Here is a 21,956-nt window from a genome sequence, read left to right as displayed (position 1 = left end):
TGTAAGATATACAGAGATGACACAATTCACAGCATACTGGGACCTAATTCAAACAATTTAATAAAGCAAACAGATCTACATGAAATTTTGTTAAATAATTTATGCAAAATTCTCGAAACACAGGAGCTTTAAGTATTCATGTTTTTAAAATAAGTGTTTCTATTCTTACCTAGTTTCTTAAATGATTTAAAAGAAAATAAAGTTGTGGCATTGTAAATAATCAGTAAGGCATTAAAAAGTTAGAATTAGTTAAAGGACCTTGAATATGCATAAAAATAGAAGCTAATTAAAGAACAGGAATAATGGCTTAAAGTAAATAGAAACAGAACGTTACTTTAAAAACTATAGGCAGTGAGAAGTAAATGCAGGCCTATGGAGATGGCTCTGGGGAGGAAGTGCATTCTGTGCAACCATGTGGACCTGAGTGGAGCCTCAGCAGGCTTTTTAAAGCAAAGCATGGAGGGACAAGTGTGTGACCCAAGTACTGTAGGGTGGAGACAGACAGATCCTGAGAGCTCTCTAGCTAAACAGGAAGCTCCAAGATGAGTGAGAAACTCTGTCTGAAAAAGTAAAGTGGAGAGACAGAGGAAGATATCCAAAGTTGTCCTTCTGGACTCCACGGGCTCACACATAGGCTGACATGCCTGAAGACACATACATACATACAGACACACACAGTGAAACAAAGAAATAGACTCGGGAATATGTCAGCTAGCTAAAAGAATATATTTAGCTGGAGATATAAGTTAGTGATAGTCACTTATATGTCCTAGATAGTCACCTATACATGCATAGGCCTGGGGATGAATTCATAGCACGCTGTTATTTCACGATCACAGTCAGATGCAATGTCCACACAAAGACATGAATACGTGATATTCATTAAATCCATTCATCATGCCTCAAACTATTATGACAAACACTATAAAAATTAACTAATGAAAATAAAAACAACATGTGGAATATCTGTGTAATAGAGTGCTGTTCAGAACTGAACCACTTCATGCATGCTTCATTATTGATGAACATCCTGTAACATAATACTAAGTGAAAGAAGACAGAAACACAAGACTTCTTATTGATTCAACATATTGAATGTCTAGAAGGGCAAATTTACAGACTCAGAAAACAGATGACTCTTGTTCAGAGTGGCAGCATTGGCTGACTGCAAACTCTACTGGAAATTGTAAAACTGGATTGGTGCGATGCTTATACAAGTTTGCAAATTTATTAAGACCATTGACTTACATACTTGAAATTGAGTAGATGTTAGTTATATGTGGGTTATATCCTATTAAAATAGTTTAGAAAATGTTACAGAAAATATACATAAGTAAAAAAGAGCATTTGTAAATTGATTTCTCTCAGTCAAACAGTTTTGACTAGAAATATCTCATTCCAAATACATTTAAGTACACATGTCATCACACTTTCTTCAAAAACAAAATCCTGTATCACTCACTTGAATATTTCTAAGTGAGGAGAGGAAAAGCAGCATATGGAAAATTACATATACCCAGCCTGCACACGTCTGTGAGTTCTGTATCATTCTTGGATGCAGCCATGTACCAAAAATATTTGGGAAGAAAATTATGTATGCACTAAACATGTTCAAGTGACACCTTGCATTAGAAAATCGGAAAATCTAGAAAAGGTAAGTGTACAGGGTATAGGGATTTTACATGAGAGACGTGAACATCCTTGGATTTCACAGTGCTGCCTAGTGAAGGGCAGAAAGGAAACACCTGGTGGATTCATAATAGAAATTGATCTGGATTGTCTTTATTCACAACCCAGATCTTACTTTCTGAGTAGCACAACCCTGATCAGGTGTCTAAAATTTGGCATAACTTTGCTGTCGTTTTTTTTCCTTTAAATAAATTGGTGGTTTTCCTTTAATAAATGCCAGTTCTTATTTATTTTAATCATATACAATTGTATATTAAATTAGTTTCAATTTTTTTCTTTTAATTTCCCATAAAGGCCTACAGCAGTGAACTCTTTGGTTTCAAAATATGGATTTCAGGAACAGCTCCTTTACTGTAAGTTTTGTTTAAATTTGTATTACTTTGGTTGTGGGTGTAGTTCAGTAATCGAGTGTGTTCTGAAAATTTACAAGTACCTGGCTTTCTTCCCCAGGGGTGAGAGAGAGAAGGGTTATATTTATTTTGTTTTTTGAAGACAAAAAATAGGAGTGGTGAAGAAAAGTGAGAGCTAGAAGTGGGGATCAGAGGAAGAGAGGTGGTTTGATTCAGTTTTGTTTTGTCGTTTACATGATTTTGGAAATACCCATCTGAGATTGGGTGGACTCATTTCCTTGGATCTCAGGAGGGGATTGCTGGGTGGTAGTGGTGAGGATCCTTTGGTGAATAAAACTATGCCGGGAAAACAGAGAAGAGAAGAATCTGGGGTCACACAGCTCTCTTCAAGGGCATACATTTAATGCCCAAGGATTTCCCAGTAGGTTCTACCTCCTACAAGCTCCATCAGCATTCAGTAGCACCACTCTGGGAACACGAAGATACTCAGCATCCAAAGTACAGCACTGCTTTATAGACTATTAGTGAAACAAAGTCATCTCTTTCTTTCTCTTTTATTATGCCTTATTTGAGTATAATATAACTATGTAGTTTCTCCCTTCCCTTTCTGCCCTTAAACTTCCCATATATGCCTCCATGCTCTCTTGTAAATTCATGGCATCTTTATTAATTGTTGTTGTTTGGTGATGGTGGTAGCGGTGGTGAGGGGTGTGTGTGTGTGTGTGTGTGTGTGTGTGTGTGTGTGTGTGTATTATTGGATAACTAATTGTGATGCTATTCCCTGGGAAAGACTTTCTCCTGCTCTAAGCATTTCTTAGTTGCCTGTGTTAAGGCTGAAGCCTTCTTCTATCCACATTAGCATGCCTATTGTTGTGGGTATCTGTTGGTAGGATTTGACATTCCTAGGAGACTCAGTTTCACAGTAAATTCCCTGTTCCTCTGGCTCTTCCTACCCGCTCTTCCAAATGGTCCCTGAGCGTTGGGTACAAGAGTTATGTTATAGATATCCATTGTGTCCGGGCTCCACGGCTCTACTTTTTGATTGGTTGGGGTTTTCTATAATGGTCCCAGTGTGTTACAGAAAGAAATTTTCTTGATGAGGGGTTAGAACCACACTGTGGACCAAAGGACAAATATTCAGAGTGTAGCTTGGTATTATGCTGGTTTTAGTAAAGTGATGATTGTTGGTTTTCTCCAAAATCTAAGATGTCATTAGCCCCGGGCACCATAACCATACAAGACATGAATTCCCTCTTGTTGAGCATGTTTAAGGTCCAATTAGTTTTCCAATCGACTTTAGAATTATAACAATGGTAAAGGTGATAATGAAATATGTAGCTAATATTTATTGAATGCTTATGATATACCAGCTGATGGTAGCACTTTACTTAAACACAATAAATACCTATGGCATAGATATTGTTATCCCCATTTCACAGATAAGAAAATAAAGGCATGAAGGAAGTTATTTGCCCAGTATTTTATAATTAGTAGGTAGCAGAGTTGAGGTTTGTCCTTGAGCACTGGAGCCACAGTACCCGCCCTCTGAGCTGTGGCATTTCTTTCTGCTTTAAGAATAGTTGGTGTGTTGCTTCATGTCAATCAGAAATGTTCTAGCAAAGGAAAGTGGTCCATGACTTGACTTTCCGCTGCTAAGTTTAATGCATCCTAGTGCTTTGGTTCTTCAAAACGAAAAAATGAATGTGATGCTAGTGATTAAAAATTAACTATTCTTAAAGATTTGGTCACCTGCATTACATCAAAATATGAAATAAATGATGAGATGCTGGGTTTTTATTAAGTTTTGATTAGTATACAAAATAATGGATTTCATGATGGATATGTGTCATCTTTTGGTTTTTGTCTCCGTGTCTACTGTTCTCTCTTACTGGTGCCCTCCCTCCCCAAATAGTTCCCTCCCTTTTGCTTTATGTCACATGTATCCCAGTAGCCCCCCTTCCCTTCCTACTCTCTTACAGTCCGTCCCCCTCTCCCATGGCTTCGCGTCTGGTTTCATGACCAGAATGTCAAGTTTTGTTCACAGTTACTCAGTGTGTACATATTGCCTGGTTAGAGTTACACTAGTTTGTGAGTTTTCCCTGAATTACAACCTGAGTAGTGTCATAAATATTGGGAGGGGTTTTTTTTTTGTTTGTTTGAACTGTAATTTTATGCATGCTGTTAAGATTTTGAATTGTCTTTTAAAAGCGTATGATTTAGGAAGATGGACTGAACAGTACTGTGCCCGTTCTGACCTGTCTGTATTCTGTGTGTTTGCTTGAAGCTGTGCTTGAGGAACTCGTGAGCACTGGCCGCTTACGAGGCACTGTGGTTGGTGGGCGACAGGACAAAGCAGTGTTTGTCCCTGACATCTATTCCAGGACCCAGAGTACTTGGGTGGATTCCTTTTTCAGGCAGAATGGCTATCTAGGTAACTATTTTTTCTTTTCTTTGAAACTAAAATTTCTTCCTAACACTGAAATATTATTAGAAAGTATTGTACTCCAAACTCTACATGCATTTTCCTGTGGTTGACTAGATTGTCATGGTTCCCTTTAACTGCAAAAGTTGTCACTTTCCATTCTGTGGGACTTAGGAACTGAAGATAATTCCATCATTACTGAAATACTGAAATTTTAAAATACCAAAAGATATTGATAGTTATTAACCTTCAGTATGAATAAAGGTGACATTAGATTTAAGTTTTTAATCCCCCAAAGTAAATATCATATGTTTAATATAGTGTGCCTATTGTTTTATTAAGTTATTCCTTCTCAGCTACTTCATCTTAGACACATTTATTGACTGATTTGCAGTGCTTACTTTTATCAGCTATCTACTACTCAGAAACAACAGTAGTATTCTAAAATGTATTTCCAAATTGTGCCATGATTTCAGTAAAGTAGACGGATTGTTTTAAAGCAGTGGCCACTTCATCTTTGATGCATACAGTCCTGATCAAGCTGCATAGCATTGTATATTCCCATGTTTATGAAGAATGGTTTCAACAGACCATTAGGTACAGGACTTTGCTTGATCTCTGATGATGTGTGTTAAACTTGAAACAGGTTAGAACTTAGTCTTCTTAATAACTAACACCTTCAATACTGGTAACATCTGTAACTCGGAGTCTGTTATGCTAAATCATCTACTTTAGAGAATGGCTCTGTCCTGTTGTATAGTGACACATTTTGAAAAATAAAATTCATCCCTTTAACTAAAATAAGCAAACTAGATTCCAGTTTTGATTTTTAATTTGGACCATTTCCATTTCCTTTACTGCTGTTTTCCACTGCTTTGCTCAGCACTCCTGTCAACCCTTCAGCTGGAGAAGGGGCCACACAACTTGTGTTCACGGAGCACTGGAAGCAGGTTTCCTACAGAGACCTTTAGTAATAGACATCCAGAGAACAAGTTATACTATGTTTCTGTTATTCCTAAGAAAATGCTGGAGTACATTACATCCACAATCAAAAATGGGTTTGTGTATAACTTAACTTTTTGTGAGGCTTCTGGAAGATGTGAGTGATTGACAGTTCTATTCAACTTCCTTGTGTATTTCTAGAATTTGATGCTTTATCCAGACTTGGAATCCCAGATGCTGTGAACTATATAAAGAAAAGGTATAAGAATACCCCACTCTTGTTTTTGAAGGCGACTTGTGTTGGCCAAGGACTCGTGGACCAAGTAGAAGCATCAGTAGAGGAAGCCATCAGCTCAGGGACATGGGTTGACATTTTGGTATGCTTAACCTTTTTCTCTTATTAATGTTTGTTTAAACCAATAAATGATGTTTTACTAGGATGTGCACATTTTAGAAATAGGCCATGTAAAGATAGTCTTGCCTCTAGTAGTCATTGTAACAATATAAATTTTTATTATTTTAGGTTGATGTTTTTAGTGTACATAACCAAATCTAAAATTCTGTAAATTTCAAAAACAAACAAGAAAATAATATAGCAACCATATTGATCCTGATAATGGAATTGATGAGACTTTGCACATCTGTCTGAATTTTCTTTCCAGTTGTTGTGACAGATACCCTGATAAAACCAACATCATGGTGAACAGACTTGTTTTAGCTTACAGTTCCAAGTTGCTAGTCTATCATTAGGGGAAGTCACAGGAGCAGAATTGTGAAGCAGCTAGCCATGGTACATAGTACACAGTCAAGGGTAGAGAACAAACTGAGGCATGCATGCTTGCTAGTGCTTGATTTCCTTCCTTTTCTTTCAATCCAAGACCTAAATCCAGGGAATGGTGCCTAACTCTTAGACTGAGTCTTCCCTACAAATTAACAGAGTCAAGGCAGTCCTTCACAGACATGCCCACAGGCCAACCTGATCTAGATTGTCCCTAACAAAACTCCCTTTCTAGGTGATTCTATAGTGTGTCTAGTTACTAGTTGAAAGTAACCACTATGACATCTTATCTAAGCATGTACAACTGCCCTGGCCTCAGACGTCCTCTTGCATGCTTATTCCCTCTCCAGTAATCTCTGACAATGTGTTAGTATACAGTACCATCGTTGTTCAAGCGTCACTTGAACTGCTCTTCATTATTCCAAAGAGACACTTGAATGTGGGTAAAGGTAAGCTGGAGGCCAGTCTGTTGTTTCTAGTCAGAGTACAGAAATTGTTTATAATGTAGGAAGACTCCTGCTGTGGTTACCAAATTTAAAAAGGCATCTTTATCGTTACTGTGGGTTTTAGACAGTTTCTGTGTGATAACCACCATATACTATAAAAATGGTAGACAAACAAATGTCTTCTCCTAGGACAGGCAGTAAATAGGAGGAGATATGTAAAATAGTAATTCAAAATAATAATTTGAATGATAGAGCTGAAAGGAAACTTTGTCCAGGTAAAGTTATCAGGATCTCCTGGTGAATTGTTTGTAGGTCTGTAAGAGAAGAAGAGGGGCCTCGTGGGTTCTGGTGATGGGTACCAGACTTGACATTTGTATAGGGTGTGCAACTGGAGAAATTGGGTTAAATTAAAAATGGCATAAGACTCTAGAGTGCCAAGTGCTGATGGGCCCAGAAAAGGGTTTTGAAAGTTATGATGATGACTGCCTCTGAAAGCCACTGGCTTCAATGAAATTACCTGAGGGAAGTTATACTTATAACTGTATCTACTCACATATATGTATATTACATGTACAAAGCAGATAACCCGTGGTTCCCCGCATTCCTCTCATTTTCATTTTTCTGTGGTTTTAGCCTCTGCTACCTAGTTCCTTGTCAGTTGAAGATGCTGCTATGCTGCTTCAGCAGGTGATGAGACCGTTCGGCAAGCACGCTTCAGCTACAGTCTTCAGTGACACGGTTGTGGTCAGTGAAAAGTTCATAAATGACTGCATAGGACTGTTCAGTGAACGGATGCACCAAAAAGCTGAAAAGGTATTCCAGATTTTCTTCCACCTGCTAATTCTAACAGGGTTTTCTTACTGTTAGGATCATATGATGGCTTTTGGGAAATTGCATAAACAGTCTGATCACCGAGAAATATATCATTTTATATAATTCTTTTTTATCTCCTCTAGGATTTATTATTCTTTTTCTTCATCTTCATTAGATCCTGTTAAAAATTAGAGAACTAATTTTACAAATTAAAATATTATCAGTAGAATTACCTAGTTTTCAAATTAATTTACCAGAGGCTTCGGTCCACTGTTAAAACACTGAAGTATATAATAGAGTTACCTATATACAAACTTATTTTGTGCTCAGAGATCAAAGAAAGAAAAGCAATTTCTTTGTCCGTATTTTTAGTACAAGCATGTATAGTACCACAGACAGTCACTAAATCTAGCATAGTCTCATTAATTTTACCTCATTAGAATAAACAGGGTAACTCAGCGAGAAAAGAAATGTTATTATCAAAGTTTACCTATTTTTGAAGCATGATGGTGCATTTCGATAATTCCAGCCCTCAGGAGCTACAGGCAGTGAGCACAAGTTTGAGTCTATGTAGGCTCAGGGTCTGCCCTGGACTATATATATTGTAAGAGTCTGTCTTAAACAATCTTAAAATGATGGGTTTTTTTTAAAAAAAAAAATATTTGTTTTTATCCTTGTGTGACCATGTATGTATGCCCTCGGAGCTCAGAAGAGACTGTTGGATCCTGAAGTTTAAGTTACAGGCAGCTTGTGAGGTGCCGAGTGGGTGCTGGACCCACACCTGGGTCCTCTGCAGAGGCAGATGTTGCTCTTCATCACTGAACTATCTCTCAGACCCCTGAACAATTTTGTTTTTTAAACTTTTACTTTTTAACTACTATCCAAATGTATTTTGAAGCAGAGTGCTTCCTAGGACTCTCTTCATGGCTATACAATTCATGGTTGTAGTTAAAGCCATGATCTTTGTATAAAGCCTCTCCTTGGATAAAACAAGCTGTACATCTTAATATACTGTTACTGAACTCATGCAGACCTATTAAATGTATAAATCATTTGTGTTGAGCTCTACTCTTTTAAACTTGACTAGTGCGAGTATGAGATAGTTTTCTGCAATTACCCTGTTAGGCAGGTAAGAATGAATATATATAGCTCTGACATTAGTAAGCGTTAAGTTGAAATATGTTTATTCTGTGTTTGGACAGGTAGATTTCTTTATTGCTTATTTAAAAAAATGATACTCTGGAAAGGATATATGTAAATACAGTCTGGAAGTGTGTGTGTGTGTGTGTGTGTGTGTGTGTGTGTGTGTGTGTGTATTTCTGTCTGTGTGTCAGCAATTAGATCTTTCTATGAACACTTGTTTTAACTAGAAAAAAATGAACTTAAAGAAAGGTAATCCTTATCACTGGAATCCTCATTATTAAGCATTTTCCTTAGGAAACCAAAAAGAAAATGATAGTATCTTTACTGTGAAAATATTTCTTTTGTCACTAGAAATTAAAGAACTATTTCTCATTAAAAAAAAAACCTGATTTCTGAAGCTGGAAATAGTTCATTGTTGTTTTTGTTAACATAAAATTTAAACAGTTGAGATTATCAAGAACTAAATCATAGGAAAAACAGATTTATTTGGATTGGTCTGCAACCTGTAATGGTGAGGACCGTAGCAGTTTCCATGCCTTTCTTGTCATTTCAAGTATCCAGGTGGCATTGTATTCAAGAGTCTCAGAAACTAAAAGAAAAGGGGGAGTTGGGGAGAAGATCTTACCATCTTTAGCAATGAAACCTAGCAAGTGTAGTTAGGATGTGTAAGTAAATAAGCAACTTCTTGACTGTTTGAAATGTTACATATATTTTGCCTACCAAAAACCCTATGTTTTATTTCAGGAAATGAAAAATAATCCTGTGCATTTAATTACTGAAGAAGATCTGAAACAAATTTCCATTTTAGAAAGTGCTAATGCAAATAAAAAGGATAAAAAAGATGAGCGCAGGAAGAAAGCAACAGGTAATAAGTCATTGATAAGACACAAAGATGAGCGGTGTGTAACTGTGTGGGTTACATTAGCACACTTCTATTCTTGTGTATCAGGTAGCGCCTTCTGAAATGTACAAACCTGAAGTAAAGCAGTGCTGGACCTGCACCACAGACACAGTCTAGGAACAGACAGTGGGGGACTGGCACAGATTAGATACACGGACCTGTGTGTGGAATAAAAATCAACCCAAGTAGATACAGCTGTCACATCCAGACAAAGGGGCTGAAAACATACATTGGAAAAAATGATGCTTTTTTTAGCAAGTGCTGCTGGGAAAATTGAGTTTTATTTTTTTGCATGAACTTTGGACTAAGGCCATTTGAAGGTTTTATTTAATAGATTGATTTTTTTATTTTAATGGCTAAACTGAACCAAATCTTGCTACTAAATTAGATTTTAGGATTTTGTTTAATTTTTAATTTATGTGTATGGATGTTTTCCTCTATGTATGTCTGTGCACCACATGTATACCTAGTGCCTGAGGAGGCCAGAAGAGGGCAGGAAATGTAACAGACGGTTGTGAGCTGCCATGTGGGTTCTGGGAATTGACCATGAATTCTCTGTAAGAGTAAACAGTGTACTCTTAACCACTGAGCCACCTCTTCAGCCCCTACTGAATTAGATTTTAATCAAGAAAATGGAAATGACACAGTGTATTCTGTGTTTGTATGTATTCAGGAAAAGATACAAAGCCTTTTTTGTAACTCTCTGTCTTTTCTGTTTTCCCTTCTGTAGTCTCATAATTGCCAGGTTCGTATTCACTTCAAGGCCTCTGCACTAATGGGGCTGCTTAACTTTATTGTTTCTTTTAAACTGAAAGAAACTGGATTCTTCTTTCATTTTAAGTTCCACACCAAATGTCACTTCCTTGGGTGCCTTTCTTTTTCTTTTTAAAAAGAAGTATTTATTTATTTATTTTGCTTATACAAGTACATTTTACCTGTCTTCAGACACACCAGAAGAGGGCATCTGATCCCATTTCATATGATTGTGAGCCACCATGTGGTTGCTGGGAATTGAACTCAGGACTTTTGGAAGAACAATCAGTGTTCCTAACTGCTGAGCCATCTCTCCAGCCCCTTGGGTGCCTTTCTAATACCTCACAATAGAGACCATACTATCTTGTACTATCTTTTCAATTTGGGATGATATATTGGTGTGTTATATTGTTTGGAAACAATCCCTGTGGTTATATCCCTAGTATCTAAAGCACCACTTGGCATAATTTAAGGTTTTTTACACAAGCAGATCTTCCTGCTAACATTATGTTATAACCTCTTTTAAATTTATACTCAGTGGTAATCATTCTATGTAGTACTTTTATTTAGTAACTTACCATTGAGATGTATGTGTATTTTCCCTGTTTTTACTAGTAGAAACAAATTATTGGTGCTATATCAGTGCCAAAAACTTTGATATTCAGCCTTTACATTAATAAACGTATCTGTATCAAACACATATGCTTAAAACATAATTTTTGCAATGAAAATTCATTCCTGTTTTATTACTTAAGAATGTTCCTCTTGTAAAACCTTTTTCTTCTTGCAAGACTCTTGAAATATTTTTAATATTTTCTCCATTCTTCTATAAGAGCCACAATAAGTTATTCCAGTGACTCCTGACCTCATAAATACACTTATTCTGCTGCGTTATTTCCAGTGACTCCTGATCCTCATACATACACTTACTTATTCTGCCGCATTATTTCCAGTAGTATTTAGAAATACACGAGAGTTGATTAATGACTTAAGTCAGTATAGTTGATATATTTCTTTCTCAGAGTTATAGGTCATCTGGTACTTTGTTCTGAGTAACTACAGTTGTATGGCAGTAATTAACTATAGTGTATGATATCATGTCCAACTCAAATGCTTCCCATAAAAAACTTACCACCAACTATTAAAGATACATTTCAATTTAGGTGTGTGGTTTTATTTATATATTTATTTTTGTCTTTATAAAGTCAAGGAAAATAAATTATAAAATATGATGAAATCTAAGATAATTGTGATTAAATGCTAGAAAAGTATAGTTTATAAAAATCACCTTATTTTACTCAATAATCCTTATGATGAAAACTAACACTTATAACCCTTTGTAAGATGAGTATTCCGTTTTATAGACAAGAGATCCTAAATGTAGACATCTACAGGCAGAAAACTACCTCAGTAATGTGGCTTCATACTCACACATAGTATGTGAGCTTCTCTAATGATTTGTATTGAACTCTTTAGTAAGTAATTGAAAATAATTAGATGATTGATATATTAATAAAGTAATTGATGATGTTAGTTTTCTGCTACCAATTTAATATCCACTGACATTTGTTAGTTCCTGTTACTTTTTAATCATTTCATATTTCAAACTCAAAATTTAAGTGAGTGATGGGTCAATCTGACTCCTTCAAACATGAGTGGCAATCAGTCTTTTAGCCAAGAAGGCAAAACCACTGTGAAATGTCATAGTAATGAGGATTAAATAATGCTGTGAGGGCAGACATGAATAAATGAAATAATGATTGAGGGGACAGTGGCTAAAGGGAGTAGCTGCTCTTCCAGAGGACCCTGGTTTAAGTAGCAGCACCTATATGGTAGCTACCAGCCATCTGTAACTTCAGTTCCTGAGGATCTAAAGCCCTCTCTGGCCTTAATGGGCACTGCATGTATGTGGTACAAAATCACGTGGAAACAAAATACTTATAATTTAAAAATACTCATAATTTTTTTTAAAAAGGAGAAAGAAAAGAGAAAGGAATGGATTTGGCTAAAAAGATAAGCTTCAGAAAACAGGTAACAAAGCACTGGTGGCATATGCCTTTAATCCCAGCACTTGGGAGACAGAGGCAGGCGGATTTCTGAGTTCGAGGCCAGCCTGGTCTACAGAGTGAGTTCCAGGACAGCCAGGGCTACACAGAGAAACCCTGTCTCGAAAAAAAAAAAATCATTTAGAAAACAGGTAGCCTTCCTTGAGTATATTATAGTTTGAAACAGTTTCAGGAGATTGCTTAAATTCAAGAGATTCCTATTTTTAGTGATAAAATTTCTTTATTATTGTTACTGTCCTTAGTACCATAATATGGAAACTGATCTTTAAAAGAATTTAAATTTTTCTTTAGTTTATTTTTCATTTTTCTGTTATATAGTTTAACATAGCAATATAGTATCGTCATTTTCCAAAACGTGTTAATAATACTAACTGATGTATTTCTACCAGAGGGCTCTGGAAGTGTAAGAGGAGGAGGAGGGAGCAATGCCAGAGAATACAAGATTAAGAAAGTCAAGAAGAAGGGAAGAAAAGACGAGGACAGTGATGAGGAGTCTCAGTCATCGCATGCTGGTGTGTAGCTTCGAGTTCACTATTTACTTGTATGTAGATGCATTTCTTAACATTTTTCTTAAGATGAATATAGTTAGCTCCATACATTTGTAAAGAATTTATTTTGCGTTTTTAGTGACCACAAATTTTACAGATTAATAATATAAACCTGTATAGGATTTCAAGCCAGAAATTATCACATAAACAGAAGGGAGCTATTATGATCTTTAACAGTCAAGTCTCTCATTCTAAGGTTTGTTAATATATATAATATTTCTTCATGTTAAAAACAACATGGCCTGTAGTTAACTGCCTCTCATCTCCCAGTGATAAACCCGTGTGACAGTTTACAAAATTGGACAGTTAAGAGACAAAAACAACTGGAAAGTAGTAACATTGGCAATAAAATTACCATCAAGCCATGCATGGGGCCACACAGTTGTAATCTCACCACATACAAAGTAGAGGCAGAAGAATCAGTTCAAGGCCAGCCTTGAGTTGGAGGTCTTACTAGGCTACATGAGACCCTGTCTCCAGACTAAATCAAAATTAAAATCAAGCTTAATGCTGGAGGAGTGTCTGGAAAAGCTGACTCAACCTCCTCGAGATTAGCTGCAAATGGAGGAACTTAGTATTAGCTCATTTACTGATACAGTTTTAACAAAAGGGGTGAAAATGTTTTAGAAGATGTGAAATAGGGGAAAAAAAACAAAACAAACAAAAAACTAACTACAAAAGATCAGGGGGTCTTTGTGACTACCAGGAATGGCAGAGTGTTGATTCACATGAGGCAAGAAGGAAATCTGGTTCATCATTCCTCAACAGGCAGCATTGGTTCAGACGTCTAGAGCCTGACACAGGTAGTTTGTTGAGGACACATTTAAGTACGGTATAAATTTAGCAGAAGTTTCTTGGTCTATCACAATCGTCAGTGAACAAAGAGGCTTACTTATATCAATACTCTTCTCTACGTACATGTCACTTCTTGCATGCATATGGGTTCTAGAGATAAGCTGCATGTATTATCTTAAGGGTATAGGAAGGGTCTCGTATGGTTTTCATCACAGACATTATAGAGGTCATCTGTGCTATTGGCCTTGTCCAGTCCTGGTAGGAATTTGGGGAGTCCCTGGCCATTACACATAACACAGTGGTCACCTAGATTATTAGCTACATCTGGTCCTGAATGTGGGAGCTTGGTATGCCCTAGTCCTTGATCACCTCAGGCTGTCAGCCACCTCCATTCCCCATCTTCCAGGCAGAAAACAGTTGTATATTTTTTCCTCTGAAACAACAGCCCTGCATGTTTAACATTCCTGGTTTCCCTGGTGCTATTGGTGAGCGTAAAGGCCTTTATACTCCTAACATCTTTTTACTGTGAAAGAACTCTAGGAGATGACTGAAGACACTGAGATGTTGGAAGCTGAGGCGGAGCATCATGTGCTTGTTTGAACTGTGACAATATGTGGCTGGCTTGTTACATACATCTAAGATGAGTTCATTAATTGCCTTATCTTCTAGTTCCTAGGCTTCTTAATGTTTGCCAAGGTTAACAGTACAAAAGACATCATATTTTGCTTTTCTAAATACTTCTTTTTTCATTTTTAAGAAAGAATCATGAAACATAATGCTACTTCCTCATGTATCCCCAGCAACAGTTAAACACATACACACACACAAATGAAGACAATATGCTACTATTGGCAACATCACAATGCTTAGGCTTTCCTTAAAATATTCTAAGAAAGACTGAAAAAACACTATGTCAATGTGCAGAAAATAATGGTAACGAGGTTAACTGTTTATTCTGTCTCCCCTTAGTCTAGGCAGCATTGATATGGCTTTATGTGTGTGTGTGTGTGTTTGTGTGTGTGTCATTTCTCACTGTGTGCTTATTTATGAATTCCCAAGATCTAGTTGGGACAAGGATAAAGAGAAAATTTTTAAAAAGTTATTCTCTAACACCTGTAATCCTAGAGAAATGAGGCATTGTTTTGTGCATAGATTATTGAGGCACTATAACAGCGGTAAAACCATTCTACCTTAAAAGTAATTTCAGTGTTTGAAAAGGGTTATGTTGTAATCTCTGAAATGGAGGGTGAAATTAGGTTCTCAACTAAAATACGGAATCAAGTCAGTATGACAGATTACTGGGTGAAATGTAATTTAACAACCTGCAAAAGGCTTACGGGAAGCAAACAGGAAAAGATTATTTAGTGTGAACATCATGGTTGGAGAAGAGATCTCAGAAGAGAATAGAACTTTGGGTGTCTACCTTGAAGCTTTGATTTCAAGTGCTTAGATCCTCATGAAAACTAAAAATTGACTTTTGAGCCATTTTATTGCTAAGGTTTCAGTTGTAGAATCAATAATCTGATTTAGCTAAAAATAATCAGTTGTATAAAAGGTATAGCTTTATCATTTATAATGGAAATATTGTTTGCTTTCTTTGCAAGGAATACTTTTCAAGTAAGTGGTTAGGCATGACATTTCTACAACTAACAACATTCCCATTACAGTAGCTGCATACTAACTTTATTGTTCATTAGTATAGAATTGTCTTTGAGAAAGCAAACATAAATTATAAGGGTTTTTCCTTTTCATTTGTATTTTTCCAAAAGGATAAATTTTAACTTAATCCTGTCTCTTTCTGAAGCTCTCATGTAAATTCAAAGGCTGTTGACTTCAGTAAGTACTCAGTTTTGTGAAGAAGGAATTTCTCCTCAGTATCTGTTGTTGAATGAGGAGAAATCACAGTTTTCTGAAAGTTGATAACCTACTTGATTGCTCTGATGTCTAGCTATTTGCATTTTCCAAGTTAGATGGGAGGAAAGAGTTATCCTTGTCTTCTGGCTGTCAAAAAAAACCCCAAAAACAACAATAACAACAACAACAACAACACCAAAACCAGTCATTTATAAGGGAAGTTAAACCATGGTCACCTAAGAGAAATTCTACTCTATGAAGTTGTAAATTTTAACTTTACTAGGTGTTTTTGTTTAGAAGTAGCAGTTTTGTTGACATAAGAATGTGTTGCTGCCTGGTAAGGTGTGTATTCCCTGCCTGGTCTTTCTACTGGGGTGTGTTTATTTTCCCGTTGCTGATATATGTTACAGGAAAGAAGAAGCCGGATATCACCTTCATGTTCCAGGATGAAATTGAAGATTGCTTAAGGAAACACATTCAGGATGCCCCTGAAGAGTTTATTTCAGAACTTGCAGAATACTTAATAAGGCAAGTATAAATTATACCTCTTCCATTTCTGACAGCATGTAATTTTCACTAAGATTCTCAAAAACAGGTTTTAGGCTTTTTTTTTTTCCAACCGTTTGGATTTAATTTAAACATGAAATTCCAAATTAATTTTCCATCAGAGACAGTTCCATTCTGCCTTTATTTAGTAAATGCTCTTGACAGAATGGACAATGGAAACAGCCCCTCTGAAGTGCTCACTGGCGTTGCAGTCTTGGGTCTTATTTGGGACTAACTCATCCTTTACGTAGCATGAAAAACAGCACCTAAAATGAGAAGGTGAGCTTCTATTTTGATTTGGCAAAAAGTAAACAAAGGTTACTATTAGTCACTGTAGAGGGAACAATTGACCGCAAAAACAGTAAGTGTAGAAACTAACACTTTACATGAAAAATTAAAATTAGCCTCTATTAACCATTCCTGGTCATCCCTCAAGTTAGACCCAGCACATAAGTCTCATAGAGGTAATCCAAGACCTCAGCGATTCTAAACTTTTATTTTGGAGTAGAACTTTTATAGTGAGTTTTTTTTAATATAAGTAATTTTTATGCATAAAAGTATTACAGAGCCATAGTCTATAAAAAATAGAAAATAAGTACTATTAGCTGTACACCATTGTTTTTAAATAATCTGTTGTGGAGCATGTAGATGTTTTTAAAAATATATTATGTTAATAGTACTTTAGAAATTGAGAATTTTTCTGTGGTAATTTCTGAGAATAAGGAACAAACTTACATTCTGTTATTTTCCAAATTAATTTTGGAGGTCTGTTTCATGGAGTATTTGTTACTATCATTCTTGTCATCTATACTGTAATTACTTTGAATGCTTTAAAATTGTGCAAATTTTTAAAATTATTCTTGGAACCTCTCAAGTTAATTTTAACTGTTAAAAAGATGAAGGGTTTTTAAATTGTTATTCATTATAAACAAAATATCTTACTGAATTTAAGTGCACATTTTAATTAACCATATTTATCTTGTCCCAGGCCTCTTAATAAAATGTATCTTGAGGTAGTACGTTCAGTCTTCATGTCTTCAACGTCTGCTTCTGGAACTGGCAGAAAACGTACAATCAAAGACTTACAGGAAGAGGTTTCAAACCTATACAATAATATCAGATTATTTGAAAAGGGGATGAAATATTTTGCAGGTATATTTAACAGTGTCTTTTTCATTGATCCTTGACTTCTGTGAGGAAATCAGTTGTAATAAAGTGTCCTTTTTTTTTTTTTCAGATGACACACAGACTGCTCTTACCAAGCACTTGCTGAAGACAGTGTGTACTGATATCACTAACCTCATGTTCAACTTCCTAGCCTCAGATTTAATGATGGCGGTGGAGGACCCTGCAGCCATTACAAGTGATGTATGTTAGTGAATTGCCTGCTGCTTGATGTCAATGAAGTCTAAGCATGCTTTTATTTTCTCCCATTTTAACAAGTTTAAAGGAAAAATAAAATAACAGTTTTTATATAGAAAAACTACTAAAGAATTTAAGTAATTGTATAATGCTTATATAATTCTACAAGGATTGATAATATGACCAAACTACTTAAAGAAGTTCAATTACTTTATAAAAAATAAGTCTTTTTCTAACGGTTTCTATCAGTCTTCTCCCCTTTCTTGTTGATTTATAACTTCGTTAATAATTAGTTCATTTTTTTAAGCTCACAGTCATTTTCTTTTGAAAGCAATGTACCACGTAAATATTGAGACAAACACTTAAGTTTATATGTTTAAAACTGTGATCTTAAACTAGAGCCCAAGACCATCACTTCTGCATTTGTCATGTGAGGTAGAGCCATGGCTCAGTTACCTATAGGTAGAACTGTTTGGTCTGTTCCTATGGTGATAATGACCATTCCTCCACCTCTTTCTCTTCCTTTTCATCCTTCTGGGACCATCTTACAGTTAGAGATTCAGGAAAGCTATGTGAGAAAGTCTTCATGTGGCTGACTGCATTGATAACTGACTTTGAATGTGGTGAAACCACATCCAACTAATGGATGTAACTATGTAACTATGGTTTATTGTAACCGTATGGTTTGCTGGTCCGCTGTAACTATGGTTAGTTGCCACAGAGGTAGCATGATTTTTCTTGGTATGTTTTAATTTTAGGTAACTCCCTTATATAATAAGATCTGTCCTCAAATCTCAGACAGACATACATTATTTACCCACTACTGCTACTTGGAAGATATTGGAGTCTTCCTCTTTTATTTTAAGCAACAATCTCCAACACTCTGGAATGTTACATGTCTCCTCTCTCTTTACCAACTTTCACTCTAAAAACTACACCTTTTGCATTCTTGCTCCTTGGCCTTACAAAAAACTAAGAGATGATGGAACAAGGAAGCTCTAAATAGCCTGTGTCTTCACAGACACAGTATGCCCCTCAGGTCGTTCTTCCTGAAATATATCAGAGAGAATGAACTGTCTGGTTTACAATACCCTAAATTTCAGAGTATCCACATCTGTGAAAGATGATAAAAGCTTCCTTGTACTACTGTACACGTACTATTCAGGCATCTAGCCACAGAACTAGATCTACTGCCCTTTCTACAGGCATCCCTTCTATGTGAGAGCCATGCGGCTGTGTAGCACTCTTCAGGAGACACTGAAAGGCAAAGCCACGGTGTGTTTACCCACGTTCTCTGTTTCCACATGGCCTGTCAGTAGTCTTCTAACAGAGGCTGTGAAGATGAGCTCTGTGATTCTGTAGTAGTTTAACATATTTATTTCTGGTTTGACACCTAACATTAAAAACCCCAACTATATTACATCTAGTATTCTATTGTACTACTGAATTGATGGGTATTTTTGATTGTTTGATCTTATATCTAGCATATATCAAAAACACAATGCCAAAAGAATTTTTTCCCTTACAGATAAGAAAAAAAATTTTAAGTAAATTGACAGAAGAAACCAAAGTACCTCTCACAAAACTCCACAACTCTCTGAATGAAAAAGTAAGTCAGTGCTCACTGGTGACTACAGTTAGCACTTTGTGTATAAGGCTCCTTACAAACATCCCAATCAAAATCATTACAAGCTAAATCTAAAACCAGTCCTCTGTGTGCATGCACCTTTTGGGAAGGGGGAGGGAAGAGGGAGATGGGAGCATTTAATATTTTCAGTGCTAAATCACAGTTTCTATTTGCCAAATGACCTGTTAAAATTTGTGTTTAGGATGTAAAATTACAAAACAATATTAAATTTCTACAAAAGTAAATTATGGAATTACATGTCTTTAGAGCATAGAAGACTTCCTATCTTGTCTGGATTCTGCAACAGAAGCCTGTGACATTATGGTGAAAAAGGGAGACAAGAAAAGGGAAAGGTAACATTGATTCTGTTGTTGCTACTCCTAAACCTGAGCTTGTTCACAGGTGAGATGTGAGAATGGCTGTGTGAGCATTTAGAGAGAGTCACAGGCCTCAAGTCTACTCATGCCTCCAACCCTGGGACGTTTTATTAGGTTGGAGACCTTCATTATACTTTGTTTGATCCCAGCAACCTAAGAACAAAAGTACCTGTTGAGTTTATTGCTGCATAGCTCTCTCTGTAATGTTAGTCTACCTATGCCAACTAAAGTTTAAGTAGATGTAATCATATCACCCATATTTAAAGAACTCCTTAAAATGCTGTGTAATCAAGTCATTAAACTAGATAAGGTGAAAAATGAATGCTAAAGGGAAAATATTTAAATGATGAGACCTCGCTAAATATGTATTTCTGTGATTTGGGTTTTGCAGGCAAATCCTATTCCAGCATCGACAGGCTCTGGCTGACCAGCTGAAGGTTACAGAAGACCCAGCTCTGATTTTACACCTCACATCAGTCCTGTTATTTCAGTTCTCAACCCACAGCATGCTCCATGCACCTGGAAGATGTGTCCCACAGATCATCGCTTTTCTTCACCACAAAATCCCAGAGGTATTACAGCCTTTTTTTTTATTTTAATTTTTTTAAATCTTCATTCATGATGAAAACTCCTCTCATTTTAAAGGTTAATTTTTCAGGAAAGATACAGGAATCTCTAAACTTATGTCTCAGTTTCCCTAGTTTTGATTTAGCTCTCAAGGACCACTTCAAAAGTCTTGTCCATTTCATCTAAGGAATCCAACACCTGGCCAACAGCAGCTTGGCTTCTTTCATTCTTATTATTTTGTGTCTTAGGTCATAGAACCTGGCTAAATCAGACTCCTATGACATGGTCTGCACAGGTCTTATACCTCCTGATCTGCACTCTGAGAACACAGCCCTTCCTTGCCAGATTCAGCTTTCCACTAACATGGCTGTTGTTTCATGAAGATAAGGCCCTTCAGTTTGTGCTGTTCAAACAAATTCTGCTTTCACTGTTCACAGAAAATCAGATGTGCTTGGTACAGTTTCTTCTTTCTTTTCACAGGATCAACATACTCTCTTGGTAAAATATCAAGGATTGGTTGTGAAGCAGTTAGTCAGTCAAAATAAGAAGAGTGGACAGGGAGAGGATCCATCAAGCGATGAATTAGATAAGGAGCAGCATGATGTCAGCAATACTACTCGGAAAGAGCTTCAGGAACTGTCATTATCCATTAAGGACCTTGTTCTCAAGTCCAGGAAGTCATCTGTGACAGAGGAATAATGCCCCTGATTTACTTTTGTTACATAATATTTTCCACAAAGTAGATGAGTGATCACAGAATTAGTCACTCAGCACACCCAACTCTCCCCTGTCAACCCTCCCCACAAAACTCAAATAAAATAGTGGTATTGTAATATGTGCAAATCTTATGGAAAACTTTGCTGTTAAGTTCTCCATGAAACATTTTCTTTTCACATAATCCTGTGTATAATTTTTTATGTAATAAAAGTTCTTCAAATAGTTCTGAATCTAGAACATGTTATATGCTTTAATATTCTTCCAGATGTTAAAATGAAGAATAAACTAGAATATCTTTTATCTCTAGGAAAGAAGTTGTTTGCTATTTAATTTATTTGGTATATTTTTTACAAGTAAAACTGTTTATATGCCTGAAATAAAAATGAATCATTTTCACTTTTAGAATTACAGAGAATGCTGCAGAAGTAGAGATTGTCAGATATATTTTGTCTTACTAAGCTCTGGCTCTTGCTTTTGACAAATAGAAGTCCCCCTGCGTGAATGTCTCCAGAGGCCACAGAAGTGGTGTAACAAATGAGAACACTGAACAAGCATGCATTTCTGTGTTCCTATAAAGCAAGCCACAGGGCACAGTGAGAGAAAGCATGAGGTACCCTGCAAGACAGTGCAAAGCATGTGTGTACTTGAGTGGCTAAAAGAACAGGTGTTTCTGTCATTAGCCCAGTTTAGAGATCTAAGGTTTGGTTGTTTGAATTTGGTGACTGCCTTTATCCTCAGTTCATTGTTGGAACCTGTATAACAGGTAGCTAGGCTGTTCTGATGAACACAGAATCTGTGTATATTTAAACTGTGCAGAAGTTTTATTCCAAAAGTAGACATGTTTAAAAATTGAATTTTTGTTTTCTGTGATTATTAGGTAAGATGTACTAAACAGTTCCTTGGAAAAATAATTTAAACCAAGTTGTAAGCAACATCCTATTGTCAATGTTTAAGGAATGCTATTTTATATAATGTCAATGAAATTTTTATATTTAAAATGTTTAAATACATAAGACTACCTCTTTTCTGAAATGATGAAGTATTAATACTACATAGAAGTAATTACTAACTAAGCATTTTGTTAAAGTTGATGATAAAACATTAGGGGGCTGGAGAGGTGACTCACTGGTCGCAGGTGCCTCCCAGCACCACGTGGATATTTGGTATCTCCAGTCCCAGGAAAGCCAATGCTTTCTGCATACACAGGATGTGCAGGCACACATGCAGGCAAAACACCCATACACATAAAAGAAATAATAG

At 36.2% G+C, this 21,956-nt stretch overlaps 1 protein-coding gene across 1 annotated transcript in view; it reads left to right on the top strand.

Moving 5' to 3' along the window:
- Window positions 1-21,007, top strand: part of Ufl1 (UFM1 specific ligase 1) — a 29,980-nt gene extending 8,973 nt beyond the window's left edge. The window contains exons 7-19 of the mRNA XM_028781083.1: window positions 1,984-2,042; window positions 4,324-4,470; window positions 5,605-5,780; window positions 7,261-7,440; window positions 9,328-9,448; window positions 12,693-12,815; window positions 15,911-16,028; window positions 17,035-17,198; window positions 17,284-17,414; window positions 18,937-19,017; window positions 19,303-19,388; window positions 19,804-19,984; window positions 20,460-21,007. Of these exons, the coding sequence (XP_028636916.1) occupies window positions 1,984-2,042; window positions 4,324-4,470; window positions 5,605-5,780; window positions 7,261-7,440; window positions 9,328-9,448; window positions 12,693-12,815; window positions 15,911-16,028; window positions 17,035-17,198; window positions 17,284-17,414; window positions 18,937-19,017; window positions 19,303-19,388; window positions 19,804-19,984; window positions 20,460-20,678 (1,786 nt within the window). The 3' untranslated portion in view covers window positions 20,679-21,007. The remainder of the gene's footprint in view (window positions 1-1,983; window positions 2,043-4,323; window positions 4,471-5,604; window positions 5,781-7,260; window positions 7,441-9,327; window positions 9,449-12,692; window positions 12,816-15,910; window positions 16,029-17,034; window positions 17,199-17,283; window positions 17,415-18,936; window positions 19,018-19,302; window positions 19,389-19,803; window positions 19,985-20,459) is intronic.
- Window positions 21,008-21,956: the final 949 nt, after the last annotated feature.

The sequence above is a fragment of the Grammomys surdaster genome, unplaced genomic scaffold, assembly GCF_004785775.1.
Source record: "Grammomys surdaster isolate TR1022 unplaced genomic scaffold, NIH_TR_1.0 97, whole genome shotgun sequence".
Taxonomy (NCBI): Eukaryota; Metazoa; Chordata; class Mammalia; order Rodentia; family Muridae; genus Grammomys; species Grammomys surdaster.
The sequence above is the reverse complement of the archived record's forward strand: the minus strand, read 5'-3'. Positions and strand labels throughout refer to the sequence as shown.